This window comes from Saccopteryx leptura, chromosome 5 (genome assembly GCF_036850995.1).
Source record: "Saccopteryx leptura isolate mSacLep1 chromosome 5, mSacLep1_pri_phased_curated, whole genome shotgun sequence".
NCBI lineage: Eukaryota > Metazoa > Chordata > Mammalia > Chiroptera > Emballonuridae > Saccopteryx > Saccopteryx leptura.
In genome coordinates, this window is record NC_089507.1 from 215,639,310 (window position 1) to 215,655,215 (window position 15,906).

Sequence of the window (15,906 nt, forward strand, 5' to 3'; positions counted from 1 at the left end):
GGAAAGGGGGTGAGGAGAGGAAGAACAGAGTAAAGGAGGAATAGATGGTGACAGGAGACTTGACTTGGGGTGGTGAATACACAATACAACATACAGATGATGTACTATAGCATTGTACACCTGAGACCTATGTAATTGTACCAACCAATGTCACCCAATTAATCCAATAAAAAATGATTGGAAACATCCTTAATGTCCACCAGGAGTGGACACCTTAATTATGTTATGATACATCTTCCTCTAGAAGGGACTACTAATACGCAACTCTGAAAGTGCCTGGATAGCTTCTTCATGCATCAGTATGGAATCATTCCATTGTGTGTGTGTGTGTGTGTGTGTGTGTGTGTGTGTGTGTGTGTTTTAATGAAGCAAAGTGCAGCAGACCAGGGCATATAAAAGCATCTATTTGTGTTTTTAAAAAGAAAGAGAGAGGGTAAGATCATAGAGCTAGATTTGCTTCTGTCTATGTAGAATAGCTTCAGCAATATTGACAAAGAAATAGCCAATGGAAACCCTACCTCTTATGGTTTTTTATGAAGACGAAAGGAGTTAATATCAGATAATTGCTCAGGAGAGCGCCTGGCACGCAGAGAGCTTTGGATAAGCGAAGGCACACCGTGGGGAATGGACGCCAGGAGCCCTAGAGGTGAGGGGAGAATTGTCCCCTGATGCTCAGAGGCACCTTTGGAATTTGTTACGGGCAAATATTTTTGATATTTTTTTAAAAAAAATAATAATTAAATGTATCTAATGTAGATAAGAGATCATCTGAGGGGAGGGAGTGGGAGACTGGCAGGAGTTTCCACCCAGAATTCCCAGGAATTCGCTGGAATTGGTCAGAGGCTACTTTCATTGTGTGGCCTGAAAATCAGGACCAGGAGAGAAAAGAGGGGCGGGCACCGAAACACCACCCACACCCCCCGGGCCCACTATAAAAAGCACATTTAAAAACATCAGACTGGAAATGTTTTTTTATTTTTTTTTATATTATTATCATTATCATTATTATTTTAAATAGCAAAAGCGCGTCCCCCCAGGAGGCGTGTTGCAGCTGCGGCCTCGGCAGTTCCCAGGTGATGTCAGTGCTGGCCGGGCGCCAGCCCCGGCCCCTTGGAGACGGTCTTGGTGGGTTCAGCTTGACTGTTTTTCCTTCCTGAGACTTGAGGACACCTTCCTGTCTCAAAGAAAGCAGCCTTTCCAGGGCTTTCTGAGAGCCAGGGGCGGAGGAGGCAGTGGGCCGGGGCGGAGAGGGGAGGAGAGGCCGGGGTGCGGGTGGGCGGGTGGGCGCAGAGAGGAGGGGGAGGCCGCCTCCAGGAGAAGCGTGGGGGTAGAGAGAGCAAGGCGGCCCCAGCTCCTGGGTGGCTCCCTAAGCATCCCACAGGGGGCCGGAGGGGATGCCCTCCTTGGGAACCCACGGCCTGCCTCCCTGACCCTTTCCTCGCCCTGCCCTGACAGCCGCCTGGGGGACAGACTGGGGTGGGGTGGGGTTGGGGGGGTGAGCGACGTTCCCACGGAGTTCCCAGATGGTCAGGGCCTTTTCTCCTCCCCGGAGCGCTGGGCCCGTCCCTCTCTCCTCCATGCCGCAAGGCCGGCGGCCACTGTCTGCTGAGCTTCCCGGAGGCGTGGGCTTCTGCAGGCAGACGGATCGCAGCACCCGGTTGGAGGTCTCACTCCGCTCCTGGCTGTGTGACCTCGCGCTGGCCGGCCACGGCTCCTTTTTGAGCTCCATCTGTGCCATGGGGCGAATGGACTTTGCAGGGCGGGCGGGGGTGCAGCCCGAGGGAGACAGCACGGTGCTTCTGGGTCCTCCAGCAGGTGTTGGCGAGGCACTACCCACTGTGTGCAGGCACCGGGAGGCGCTGGGGCGGCTGCAGATGGGGCAGCCAGGAGGTGTGGTGGGCAAAGGCCCGGCTCTGGGGCCCAGGAGAGTTGCGCCCTCCCTCGAACCTCAGCGTTTCGCACGGGGGTAGGGGGGGCGCAGCAGAGGACGGAGGAGGAGCCGGTGGGCTCTCTGAACCTGTGACATTGGGGGGCCCCACCTCACTGGGCTGAGAGGAGCAGTGGAGAGACAGGGCTCACACAGTGCCTGGCACAGAGGCGGCGCTCAGTCAGGCTGCTCGTCGTTACTCTCCAAAGCCTGCCTGCCTGGCTTTGACGCTTCCCAGAGCTGCTCAGAGGATAGATGTCAGGGATAACAGGCCACGTTCAGGGGAGACACAGCAGGGGTGGGCTGGACAACTTCGCACAACCCTTCACACTCGGCAAAGCCCTTTCCTGTCTCAGAACCTCATTTCTGTGCTTCCTCTCTCCCAGTCACCCCCTCTCCCACGAGCCTTGGAAGCACCCATCACATTTTTTTTATTTCCTGCTCCGACCCTGCTTTTCGGATAGAGCGTGGCTTCCAAAGGGCCGGCCCCACATCTGTTTTAGTCTCTGATCATCCACACGTGTTTGTTGACTGACTGTCTGGCCGACTGACAGGCTGGCCCGCCACCTTAAGTTGCTCTGTGAAGTTAAACTCTATCCCACACCTCCTTACCACAGCTAAGGCGGTGGCATCTGGAGCCAGACCCCCTGGGTTCGAATCCCAGCTATACCATGGCCTAGCTGGGTGACCTTGGGCTGGCTTTTCTAGTCTGTAGAATGAGGATGACAACCATACCTACCCATTCAGGTTGTCACAAGGTTAAGGGAGGCCATTGGGCAAGTCACCTGCAGCAGTGCCTCTGAACATTAGGTCCTGTCGCTGCTCTGTGACCTGTCCCCAGGCAATGACCAGGACACATGGGATCGGGCTCTGGCTCACCTCTGACTCTCTGTGTGATGTTGGGGATACAGCCTCACCTGCTCTAGGCCTCAGTGTCCACACCGGTGACCGAAGGGCTCTGGGGAGGTAGGAGTCACAGGCCCTTCCCTGCTGACCCTCCAGAGCCTGTGTTGGAGCCTCTCCAGTTCTGGGACCGTCGGCCATGCGGCTTCCTGGCCCACCCCCAGACACTGGTGTCCCCGGTGCCGCCGGGCCCTGCGCTCCTCCGGGAGGACCAGGGTAGCGGGTAGCAGGTAAAGAGCCGGGGGCTGCGCGTGCCCTTCCCTGTCTTGTTCCGGAAGCCAGGTTCCCTGGGCCCTTGCAGGCCTAGATGCACACCCGGTGAGGACGTGTAGGGCAGTGACTGAGAGCCCAGGGGTGCTCTGCAGCCAGAACACCTGGTTCAAATCCACCTGCTTATCAGCCACCATGTGGCCCTGGGCACGTTCTTTAACCTCCCCGTGCCTCAGTTTCCTCATCTATAAAATGGGGCAAAATAATTAGAGTACCAACTTGTTGAATAGGCTGTATTAATTAACTTAGATACAGTGCTAAGACCAAGGACTGATACATAGTAGGACCACCCAAAAAGTTAGGCATTTTTCCAACCTCGGAGGATCTGGGCATTCACACACACAAACACACACACACAAAAGAAAATCAACTCTTAAATTTTATCAGCCTTCCCTTCTAAAAGGCCAGTCTGTCCCAGTTTACAAAGTCCTTCTGGTCCCCCATGTGTAGGCTCTACTGAGATGTGGAAAACCAAGGCCCAGAGATGGGCAGACACCCACCCCAGGTCACACAGGAGCAGTGGCCAAGCTAGACCAGACCAGCCTCCTGCCTTGTAGCTAGTTCACCCTCAGTGCCTCCCAGGTTTCCAGGCCCTACTGGCCTGCCCTCTGACCCTGGCCCCCTGGGAGCCTGATCCCAGGCCCATGGGGTCTGTAAGTCTGGTCTGAATTAGACACGCTGAGAAGCAAAAGTTCCCCCCCCCCCGGCCCCCCCAGCAGGCCGCCTGGCGGGACCAGGCTCACAGCTGCTGAGGCTCACAGGGACATAAATCATGGTGGCAGGAGGCTTGGGGGCTGGGAACACCTTAGCCTCTCAAAGGGCACAGGGGCCTGAGAGTCATGGGCAGGGATGCCTGGGTCCACTGGGGGTGTTTTCCATTCTCCGTTGGAGCAGCTGAAGGGAGGGAGAGTCAGACGGGGCCAGGACACCATCTGGCTGGCCTTTACTCCTCGCAGGCCAGAAGCTCGACTTCAACTATTCATTCTGCAATCATTTACAGACATACAGAGAAGTGACAAAAATAGTTCAGAGAGCTCCCGTATACCTTTACCTGGTTCAACAACTTTTAACAGTTGGTCATGTTTGCTTTATACTTCTCTCGCTCATGCATTTTTTCCTGAACCATTTAGAATAAGTCACCCCCCATCATAGTACTGCAGTGTGTATATTTCTAAAGCACAAGGAGACCCCTTACATCATCATACTATTAGTGAATTCAGAAAATGTGACCTTGACACCTATTTTTATCCACTGTTCTGATTCCCATTTTGTCAGCTGCCCAGTTGTGTCCCCTGTATCGTGCCCCCCCCCCGCCCCCTCGGTCCAGGATCTGGTCCAGGGTTGTGTGTTGTTGCATTTTGCTGTCCAGGGCTAGATTTTTAAAGTCACGTTCCACATGAAGTAAAAGCCACAGACAGGGTTGAACAAAGATGTTCAACTGCATACGGATGTCTTAATGTTTCTGTAAATCCTCTACTTAATGTTCTCATGGTGATGCGTTATTCCTGTGACCGTGTATGGGGTGCTTAAAGAGTTAACTGGCCAAGTATGCCATCGTTTTTGGAATTCTGTCTTATGGCGCTACTAATATTTTAAATCGAATGAGAGCCTAATAAAATGGAATTGGCTTAGGCCAATGAGGGGATCTTCTTAATGAGGTGGGGAAGCGCTGGCCTGGAGAACAGGGCCCTGCATTCGCAGCTCTGCTCAGCTCCAGATGCTGTGTGACCGTGGCCCATTGCTGTCCCTCTCTGGGCTTTGGTTCCCCTGTTGCCATGGGCGACCTCTGAGGCCTTCTGGCTGGCAAGTGTGGAATTAGGGAAGGGAGCCCAGTGTGCCCCCTTAGAGGAGGGAGACCTGGGTTCCCAGAGGCCCAGCAGGTTGCTTCCTCCCGTTGGCTCAGGCTCCTCACCGTGAAGTGATGGACTCTAGATCATTCTCGCTCGTACTGATGCCCCTTGTGTCTCAGAAGGTTTGGGTGGAGGGTGCAACATGGAATTTTAAGCCTCCCCTTCCGAGTCCCAGGTGACCTGGCCGAAGTTGGTTGTCCACTCCTCCCGAGTTTCTTTCTCTGAGCTCCTTTGCCCCTCCGGCCCTGGGAAACTTTCACTTAGGAGGCCCTGAGGAGCCTGGCTGGGCTGGCCCATCCTAAAGGCAGAAAATGTGTGTGCTGGGGGCAGGGTGTTAGCCAAATGGCCCCCCGAGGTACTGGTCCACAGCTGTGCCTTTCCCAAGTCACGTGGGTGGGGCTGGCCTTGCAGCTCATACAGGCTCACGGACATTAACTGTCCATTACCCAGGAGCTCGGAGAAGACAGCTAGCTGCAAAACATGCCGCACGGAACACTACGCAGCTGGGAAAAAAGTATGAAGCTGCTCTTTGCACACTAAGGAGTCTCCAAGATGCACTGTTATTTTTTTTTTTTTTAATGCAGACCCGTGTGTAAAATGCTACGCCTTGTGTTAAAAACTATATGCGAGTTGCCTGTATCTGCAAAGACTATCTGTGCAGGAATTCCTAAGACCCCGGTTAATTGTCATTGCCTCTGAGAGCTGGAACTGAGTGGGTCAGAGGGAAGAAGAGTTATGGCCAGTGTATTCTCTATTGTGTCTTCTGAACTGTGGACTCTGTAACTGGATTATCTACACCAAAGGAAATACAACGGAAAGAACCCAGTCTGAGCAAGAGCGCAGGAGCGCTTCCCGGGATGCTGCTAATAGCATTTCTTGACCTGCATGCTGGGTACACAGGTGCGCTCAGCTTGTGAAAACCCGTTGTGCTCCGCGCTTAACAGCATGGGCACTTTCCTGCACGTGTTACGCTTCGATAAAAAGTTTGAACTTAGGATGCTGTGTAAATGATTGCCTGGTTCACAAAAATCTCTGCAGGATTCCTGTTAACTGTGCATATCTTTGGGATGGGTGATGCCTCGCGGGGTCTCGTGGCATGTGATTATTTTATAATGAAAACACAAGCAGAGAAACCTATAAATACTTCTTTCAGAAAGTCATCTGAATAGAGCATTTCCGGAAGGACACGCAGGAAACTGCTAACAGCAGTTGCCTTTGGGGAGGAGCCTCAGGGAAGTATGTACTTTTCACTGCAGACTCTTTGGTACAATTTGGATTCTTGACCCGGTGCGTAAATGGGCTATTAAAACTACTGGACAAGGCAATAGTTATCAGGCTTCCCTTCTAAAAGGCCAGTCAAGGCAAGAACAAATACTTAGCATTTTGTCCCATTTGTTTTTTGCTGGTTTGAGATCAGGCCAAAGGAGGCCCAGAGAGGTCAAGCAACTTTTCGGAGGTCACCCAGCAAATCTGGTGGCAGCAGTGGGCCGCCAGCCCAGAGCACCCAAGTGTCTGCTCTGCCCCACCCCCACCCCACACTCCCCAGGTTTCCTGCCATTGACAAGGTCACCGTCCTTTTCCTGTGGCTTTGCCAGGGGCTGCCTGGACCCGGACCGCAGGGAGTGCAATGTGCTTTCCTAATTAGCTCCCAAAGGGGGAAGCGCCACTGGACAGGCTCGCCAGTGTCCCTGGAACACCGGGGAAGCAAGGTAGAGGGCACTTGGAGAGCTGTCCTGGGCAGGCCCCAGGCCCCTCGCGGCCCTCCTTCCTCTGCTCCTTCTGCCGAAGGGATTCAACGGAACCGTTTCGCGGCCCACTCCAATCTGGGCCGGCAATTCCGGCGACCCCTCTGTTCTCCTGGGGCTTCGGTTTTGGTCTAGGAAGCAGATGGGATGGGTCTGGCGCCCCCCCCCCCACACACACACACAGTGAGGGTGCTGGGGAAGGTTTGTTGATCTGTGAAATGGGCAACCCCTCTTCAAGCCGTCAGAGGGCCAGATGCAGGCATGGCGGGGCAGAGCGGGTGTGAGCGTGGGCTCTGGAGCCAGATTTCAGTCGGTCAACAACAAAAGTGTTTGCAAAATAAATTTTAAAAACAGGCAGACGAGCGAGCGTACCTTGAGGACAGGGCGCTGCCTGGCTCCTCTGCCTGCCTGCCCCTCTCCAGCCTCCTGAGCAAGTGAGCGTCTCCGATCCCGGCCACACAGGGACAGAGGCTCAGCTGGCTCCCCAGGAACCAGCCGTCCCCATCGCCATCTCTGCTGAAGCTGTGGACTGGGGAGGCACTGGCCCCCACCTCCTGGGGCTGCTGGGGGAAAAACGGGTGACAGAGGCTGGCGCTGTATCTGGGCAGCTCCAGCAGGGGCCGGAGCTCGCTGCAGGCTTTATAGGTGGACAGACCTCACATTGTCTCCCTGCCACATGCCAGCCACACACCCTCAGGCATCATAATTCCTCCAAACCATCTCAATTAAAACAGGGGTAAGGCCCTGGCCAGGTTGCACAATGGATAGAGCATTATCCCTGCACGCCAAGGTAGCAGGTTCGATCCCTGGTTGGGGCACATATGAGAAACAACCAATGAGTCCACAACTAAGTGGAACGAGTTGATGCTTCTCTCTCTCTCCTCCTTCCTCTCTCTCAAATCAATGAAGAAAAAAACAAAACCTTGTAAGACGAACCCCTTTTAGCACCTTCTCATTGGCCACGTGGAAAAGTGTGTGGCCATCTGTCAAGGCCGGGAGAAGAGATGGGTTCAAGTCCAGGCAGACCTTGCTTTATTGCATGTCACTTTATAGGGCTTCACAGAGGTCGTTTTCACGAGACCTTCCACCAGCAAAACGATTAGGACTCGCTCGATCGTGACACTTGCTTTCTGGGCTGTTCTGGATCCGATCAGGCGCTCTCTCTGAGGTGTGCCTCTGCGGTACATTCATACAGGGGAGTAAGCAGCCACTAGCAGAATGAGGAGACCCTTCACCTGTGTGTCCTGATTTGAGATGACAGGCAACGGAGACGTCATAAGAAGAAAACCTGGTGGCTGAGGCTTCTGGCCGAGAACTGGTGGGTGGAAGATTGGAGGGGACTGCTGGTGACACCCTCCGTCGCCAGCAGCCTTTGCTTCCGCCATACACCCTCTTGTACCTTTTGAATTTATAACCATGTAAATGGATATACGCCTTATTCAAAAATGGATACAATGAAGATCTCTTCACCCACCACACCAGACACCTCACAGGTGATCACGAAGACTGTGAGGAAAGTTCGGTTACCTCGACTTCTGGGCTCTCCCTGCGTTCTCCCAGCCCACTCTCTCCAGGGCACGGGGCAGCGCCTGTGACATCTGTGCCCCTGCCTGGCCCGGGAGATGAGTCACCTCTGACCTCTGACCTCCCCAGGCCCTTCCCTTCCTCAGTGGGGAACATCTTTTATTTAAAAATACCTTTTATTTTAAACCCACCGATTCTCTCTCTCTGTCTCTCTCTCTCTCACTCACACACACACACTCACTCATGCACTGACATGTACACACCCTCTGTCACCAACAGTCTTTGTTTTTCCAAAAGTTCTGCCTTGTCTCTGAGCAGCCATGGGCCGGGGCCAGCTGGATGGGTCTTCACAGCTCTCCAGGGGGGGAGAGAGATACCCCAGGGGGCCTGTCCAGAGGGTCACGGGCCCAAGCCATTGTCCTCCGGTCCCTACACGAAGGAGGAGCAGGGTCAGCTCCTGGGGTCTTCTCCCCTGTTCAACCAGGGGCTGGCCTCTGGCCTCCTCCTCCAGCGTCCTGCTTGGGGCAAACGCCACAGGGGTCCAGGCTCATCTCCGGGGCACTCGAAGCGGGGCCACTGCCCTCACCTTCAAGCAGCTGCCTCCCAGGTCCCGACGGCCACCCTATGGGAGGGGAGAGAGACGGACGCATTAGGAGGTTCGATCCGATCGGATCGCCACGAACACTTGAACGCACCTCTGTGTCCAGGAATAGAGGTCTTGGAAGATAAATCACAGACACACGAGAAAGTTCTCTGCAGCATGAGGCAACAGAAACTCTTCGTGAACTGAGACGAAATGGTGTCGAGATCACATTATTCAAGGACAAAGGCATCCGGGAACCTGTGTGCCGAGATGTGGAGCTGGAAGAGCACACAGGAAACCGCTGATACATATTTCCTCGGAGAGGAGGAATTTCATTGGAAGACAGGGAGACATTTCTTTCCCCATGTGATTGGTTGCTTTTTAAAGAGAATCCAATACATTTAAGAATCATAGTATTTTACACTAAAGGGCAAAACAAAGTCCACAGGGGTCACCCCGCTGCCCGGCCGTATGTCTAGTTGTTTACTGACCTCAAAGGGAGGGTTTCTCCTCCCGGCCTGCATTCAGGGGGTGCCCTCTGCCAGGAACTATGCTCTCTCTGGTCCTGTCTCCCTGGGACATTTCTCGTGTCTCTGTTGCTGCAACTGCCTAGCATTTCCTGCCTTTCCGGGGACATTCCACCAGGACAACTCAGAAGGGGAAAGACTGGGTTTCTCTTTGTCCCCACCAGGCTGGGAGCTCGGGGCACGTTCTACACTCGGTGACCCCAGTTCCAGCCCTGGGCCCGGCATATAGCGAGTGCCAACCGACGTGGCTTGAATTGGTAGCGCCCATCGGAAGATGAGCGAATCCGTCCTTCACCCCACAGGGGCAGTCTCTGCCCAATATTCTGAGGTCTGACACACGGATGTCACCCTCACTGTAAGCCAGCGAGGCCACGGACATTAAAAGCCTCCCCTCTTTGGAGGCCTCCGGCTGCTGAATGACTGGCCCCGAGGCAGCAGGCCAGTTGGTAAAGGTCTGGGCTGGAAACCCACGCTGTCCAACAGTCCGCCTCCCTTGTGGGACACAATGGTGTCTGAAATCCCTCTCCACATTCTCGGCCCCCTGAGCCCTGCTGGGAAGCGACGACGGGACAGGCATCTTTCTCAGCCGTCTAGAGAAACTGCTGGCCGCCTGGGAGCTCTGCCCCCTGCCCCCCTCCACCCCTGGGCCCAGGTTGGGGCAGATCCATCCAGATGCGAGCCCAGCCTCCCCTGAGGCCCTCCGGGCCCAGGGACAGCGTGTTCATTCACAGGCAGGGCTATTTTGAGGGCTGAGGCCACAGTCCCAGCAGAGCCTGGGGCCTGGGCTTCTCAGACTAACTCTGGCAGGAGTGTCTGAGCAGGGGGGATGGGGTTGGGGGGAGGGGGCTTAGTGTGAGGATGGGTGATAGAAAGTCAGCCTCCCATCCTTTCACTCTAGACCTCAGGGAGAGCCTCCTCCACCCCGAGTCTGGTGGTCATCGGAAGACCTTGGCCCCACGAGAATGCTGGGACTGGACACCTTCATGAACCTCAGTTTCTGCATCTAGGAAACGGGGACAAACGAGTTCCACGCAGCTTGCACATGCAGCTGTGAAAGCGGCTTGTAAGCTGCCCAAAGCACGTGAAGAGGCCCTGACCAGGCCCAGCTGATCTGTCGCTTAGGAACCCGGCACCCGGACCCTGGGAAGGCCCCGGGTTAGGAACTGGGCTCCAGTGACACGGATGTGGGCTTCGATCTCCGCTCAGCTTTGAACCAGCTGTTGGACCTCAGGCAAATGACTTCACGTCATCGAGCGCCCGTGTGCCCACGTGGAAAGTGGAGTTGCTAAGTGGATTACCCGCACGGACCCAGGCCAAGCCCTGAGCACAGTGTCAGGCGCACAGGAAGGGTTCAGTGCTCACAGGCATTATTCATCGTCGGCATCATCCAGTCACGGCGCCTCCTCACCCCAAGGCCCTGTGTGCCAGGTCCGCTCCGGGGAGGGCCTTACCTGACGATCCTACCCCACCCAACTCCCAGGTGACAAAGGAAGAAACAGGGCACGGGCAGGAACCCCCTTTCTATCTCCCACCTGCTACCGGGGGCCACACCTAACTCCTCCTTACATAGAAAGATGCTCCAGGGAACTGTTTCCACGGCGACCCCAACACCAGACCACCCAGGTGGTGGCTCAGAGGGAAGGGATGGGGTCTGGAGTCTGGGAGCTCTCTGGCCCCCAAAGCTCAGAAGGGAGCACCCCCCCCCCAAGACAGACGGCCAGCTAGTTCTCTTCCAGTCGAGTCTCCGAGGGGCCCGTGCCGGCCAGGATGGCCCTTGCACCGATTCCCAGAGGAGCCCGTGGACTTGAGAGCATGGCCTCTGCAGCCAAATTTGGCCAGGTTCTCGGTCCTGTGACGGGTCCCGGGGCAGCAGCCAGACCCAGGCAAGGGCTCGTGACTAAGGTCAGCAGAGAAGCGCCCAGCCTCCCCACCATGGGCACACGATAGACTCACCTTCCCCCGAGGCCTGCAATGACAGTTCCGCCTGCACTAACCTTCCCCACCTTCCAATCAGGCCCGCCGGTGTTTGAACACCTGACTCCACCACGGGCTGCATCTCTGAACCACTGAGCGCGTCTGGGCGAGCGCGGATACCCAGAACGCTGCCCTTCCACGCCACCGAGGAGTTTTAGCGATAACGTGTGACGCGCACTCAGCCCAGGCGATCGGCGCTCACTGAGAGCTCTGCGACTCCTGTCCCTGACCTCTCTGCCTCCCCTCTCTGCTCCACCACCTGCAGCCTCTTCCCTTTTCCTTCTCTAGTCACGTTTCTGACCCCAACTCTTGCTGTGCCCTGCATGCAGAACACCTGTCCCCACCCTCTCACCTGCCTGCCTTTGTTCCCAAGCGTCCACCAGGAACGCAGCCTGGCAGCTGGGGGCTTCTTCGGGGCCAGGACAGTCCCTGGGTGCTCCCCTCGCCGCCGTCTGGCCACAGCGTGCCTGTCCTCATCTCCTTGCCCTTGGCCCTGTCACCACACTGGGAGCTCGCGATCGCGACGAATTAGGATCTATCTACAACCTGTATATCTAGGAACCTTCTCAGAGCCGACAAAAGGTGGCTGCTGGGTAGTTACGGTTTGCCGAGCTGAATGAATGGGGAAAGGCGGTCAGGGAGGAGCAAGGGGGGCCTGGTCAGCCGTTCACACCCTGGGCGGCTTCCGAAGGCCCAGCCCGGCTTCACAGCCCAGCCTGGAGCACTGACAGGGGCCCACCAGCAGGGCCCCTCAAGAAAGTACGAGTCTGGGCCCAAGAAGGCTGACTCCAGGGAAACTGAGGCAGCTGTGGGCGTGAGAGGCCAGAATGGGAGTCTGATGAGCCAGACGGGGGTGATCTGAGGCCAGGATGCTGAAGCTTCCCCAGAACAGAGTGAGGCAGGGGACCCAGGGCAGCCGTGAGAACCCAAGACTGGGGGACTCGGGGGCTTGATTCCGATCCCCCTTGCCCGTTCACTTCTGCAAGGGCCGCGGGCCATTCCCGGCCTCTGCTTCCCCGGACACACAGGGTAGTTGCTGGAGTCCGAAGCTGTCACCCAGACCAGATTCCTCACTGTAGGACAGCCCGGGTCAGGAGCAGGGGGAAGGCTGCAGATGAAGCAGGCTCCTTGGGGCTCGGGCAGGAGGAGAACCAGCTTCCGGGCAGGACAGCCCCCTGGCCGCCTCTGCTGCTACCCGGCCCCATCCGTCCCCTACCAGCCTGCCTCTCACTCTTCCCTCCCAGGACAGACGGAAGGAGCTCAGCTCCAGCTCTGCCCGCTGACTCCACAGTGCCCTCGCCCAACACAGCATCCCTCTGGGGGCTGGGTGCCCTTAGGGAGCCCCCCGTTCCTCACTCCTGCGGCTCACCAGCTGGGTATCCCAGGTCTGGGTGGCAGGTATGCGTCGTCCCCTTTTCTTCTCAGCCTCCTGCCCTTGGGTCAGGCCTTCGGGGAGGACAGAACTATCTCAAGGTTGGGGTGGCTCTCAGGGCAACACACACCAAGCAAGGCCGGAGCCTGCCTTCTGGCTTCCCAGATGAGTAAGTGTGGGCATGGGGTTATACCTCAGAGCCTCCTGGGCAGGGGCACCACCTGACTGATGGGAGATCTTGGGAAGGTAAAAAAAAAAAAAAAAAAAAAAAGACCAGGAAAGCACCTGACACATTGAAGAGCTCCATAAACGAAGCCTTTGTTACTGTTTCCTTGTGCCCTCTTCCCTGCACACCTTCGGCTGGGAGGTAGCGTCCCTCCATGAGAAACCTGCATTCTCTAAATCAGTGATTTTCAACTGGTGTGCCGCAAGAATTCTTAAAATAGGCAGTACCTGACTATTTCAGGGGCACCGACCTCTTTTCCCTTAGCTTGTCAAATAAAAAAACGACAACAGGCCCTGGCTGATAGCTCAGTTGGTTAGCGTGTCCTCCTGACTTGCCAAGGTGGCAGGTTCAATCCCTAGTCAGGGCACATACAAGAATCAACGAAGGAATGCATAAATAAGTGGACCAATGAAACGATGTTTCTCTCTCTCTCTCTCAAATCAATAAATAAAAAATTTGAAATGACAACCGCCAACACAATGATAGCCGTTCGCTGTGAACGAGTCGAAATTATACCTATTTTTTTTTTGTCAGATCGGCAGAAAAATATTTTTTTGGTGCGCTGCAGATTTTTATAATTAGTTTATGTGTGCCACAAGATGAAAAAGTTTGAGAATCGCTGCTCGAAATCATGTGTGAGCTCTGGGCTTTCCTGCACTCCTGATTGGGAGACATTAAGTGAGGGGTTCTGTTCCATACCAAACCCTGGGTCTGGAGCACCACACGCCCCACGAACTCCACCTCTGCCCCCCTCTCTTAACTGGGGTCTGCGACCCTCTTTTGCTCGGTAAGAGGCCCCGTCCCCCTCGACCGCACTGCTGGGGCTCCAGGCACTCACCCCCTTGCGCTGGTTGCTGAGGCAGAAGGTGCAGATGGAGCGTGGCTGGCGGCCGCCGTCGGAGGCGGCGGGGACCGCGCTCTTGGTACTGCCGGCGGCTCGGAAGCACGGCTGCCCGTCGTCGGCCGCGTCGCCCAGCAGCAGCACGTTTGCCAGGTGCGCAATGTAGCTGGACGCCAGGCGCAAGGTCTCGATCTTGGACAACTTGCGGTCCACCGGCTCCGTGGGGATGAGCGTACGCAGCGCCGTGAAGGCCGTGTTCACGCTCTGCGTGCGGTCCCGCTCCCGCGCGTTGGCTGCCTGCCGCTGTCGCACCACCACCACCGGGCCCGCGCCGCCGCCGACCGCCCGCCGTCCGCCCCCGGGGCCCGGGCCGCGCCGCGCCGCCTCCAGGCCCTCGCAGCAGCCGAATGACTGGTCGGAGGCGTCGCTCTCGCTGCGGTTCTCCTCGTCCTCGCTTAGCAGTCGCACGTCCGGGTACAGCACGTGCGCGCCGACGGGGCGCAGCAGCGCGAACGCCATGGGCACCGGGCTGCGTCCCTCGGAGCGCAGCGCCCCAGCCTTGACCGCGCCCCGCCGTGCGCTCCCGCGCGCTCCCACGGCCCCGCCGGCCTCCGCCTTATAGCCGAGGGAGGGGCCAACCACGCGGCCGCCCCGGCCCGAGCGGGTGGGCTCCATCCTGGCCAATGGAGATGCGCCCGCTGTGCCCCGGCCAATGGCGACTCGCCTGCCGCCCCCGTCCCCCAGGTTGAAAGCAGCCCGGGAGCTAGTGGCCCGCCCTGAAGGCTCCCAGTCTCCGCGGGCAAGCCGGGCACAAGCCGGGAATCTGGATGGGTCGGGTAAGATGTGCGCAAAAACGGACTCGTTACCCGTATCCTAAACCTGCAGAGAGGCTGAGAGCAGGTCCCTTCCCTCTGGGCTTCAGTTTCCTCGTTCGGAAAGAGGATTAGGCGAAGGCAGCTGGGGTTTTTGTGCCCTCAAATTCTAATCCTGTGGTTCTGAAACTTTCTTGTGTAAAAATGGGGGGGGGGGACTTTGACAGCCCAGATACACGGTTCCCCCATTCTCATCCAGCGGGTCTGGAATGGAGCCCAGTAATCTGAAATACGTACGAGTTGGTGATGTCTGTGAGGAGCACTTGGAAAAAACACTCTAAGCTTTCCAAATAAGGATTAGACGGTGTCACGTCCCTGACGACAAACTTAAAAAAAGCAAGAAAACCAAAGCAAGGCCAAAACAAAACGCAAACACCAGGAGCTCCATTCATTCATTTACTCATTCAACAAATGGTTGTTAGGTCCCTACTGTATGTATATGTCAGGCATCGTTTTAAGTCTGAGCATACAGACTTAATACAAACTCTTTGCCTTCATGGAGTTGACATTTTGGTTGAGGTCCTACTGTGTGCCAGACAGCAGACAGACACTTTCACTGATCTTTAGTGCTCCTCACTGAAGTCTTGGTGGAGGAGTACTCCTGATTTCCAGGTAAGAGCTATGGCCTTCATTCAGTCTTACAACTCGTGTGTGTGTGTGTGGGGGGGCACTAGCCATAGCTTGGTTGGCTGCAGTATACCCTGATCCCTCACCCCCCACTCCACCCCTACCCTTGGAATCAAATAAAGGTTTCTCTCCCTCACTCCCCACAGCCCCACCTGGGATGGCGGCAGACTCCCTGACTCCTATACACACCCTTACCTTTACCCCAGGTTGCTCTCTCTGTGTGGGATGCCACCCCCACCAGCACGTGCACGCTCACACACACACACACACACGCATGGGTGCGCGCACACACGGGCTATCTTCCCTATTATCTTCTTTCCTTCAGGGACACTTAGATTGTCCAGCCTGACCTGTCCTCCTCCTCAGAGGCTCTGGGAGGAATTACCGAGCTGATGATGGCTGCTGGGGTCCCTGTGTCACTCATGTCCCTCTCCCAGCTCTTTCCTGGGGACTGGCCAACCCTGCATCCACTGGGCCCGGACAATGACTTTCTCTTCAGCCCCAAGAGCAGCACACGTGGCTGGGCGAGCACTGGAGAGTGGAGTTGAAAGGCTTCTTTCTAGATGCACTCCGGCTTCATCTTCCTTCCTTTCTTGATGCCTTCCCGCTCTGCCATGCGGCACTTTTCCGACTTCCTTGCGGGAATGGGGGGGGTTGGTGGCTGG

General features: G+C 56.2%; 1 protein-coding gene across 3 annotated transcripts; it reads right to left on the minus strand.

Moving 5' to 3' along the window:
• Nucleotides 1–7,207: 7,207 nt before the first annotated feature.
• On the minus strand, nucleotides 7,208–14,312 carry TCF15 (transcription factor 15). 3 transcript variants are annotated; one of them, XR_010751652.1, is made up of 3 exons: nucleotides 13,740–14,312; nucleotides 8,483–8,841; nucleotides 7,987–8,010 (listed from the first exon to the last, which is right to left on the minus strand). XR_010751652.1 is itself a non-coding variant. In XM_066386274.1 (2 exons), exons 1-2 carry the CDS (start codon nucleotides 14,259–14,261, stop codon nucleotides 8,619–8,621), a joined length of 552 nt encoding a protein of 183 aa, XP_066242371.1. In that variant the 5' UTR covers nucleotides 14,262–14,312; the 3' UTR covers nucleotides 7,208–8,618. The 3 variants fall into 3 exon arrangements, 2 of the variants coding, with proteins under 2 accessions (XP_066242371.1, XP_066242370.1); XM_066386274.1 differs by having other exon boundaries at nucleotides 7,208–8,648; XM_066386273.1 differs by having other exon boundaries at nucleotides 7,208–8,841.
• Between the last annotated feature and the right edge of the window lie 1,594 nt (nucleotides 14,313–15,906).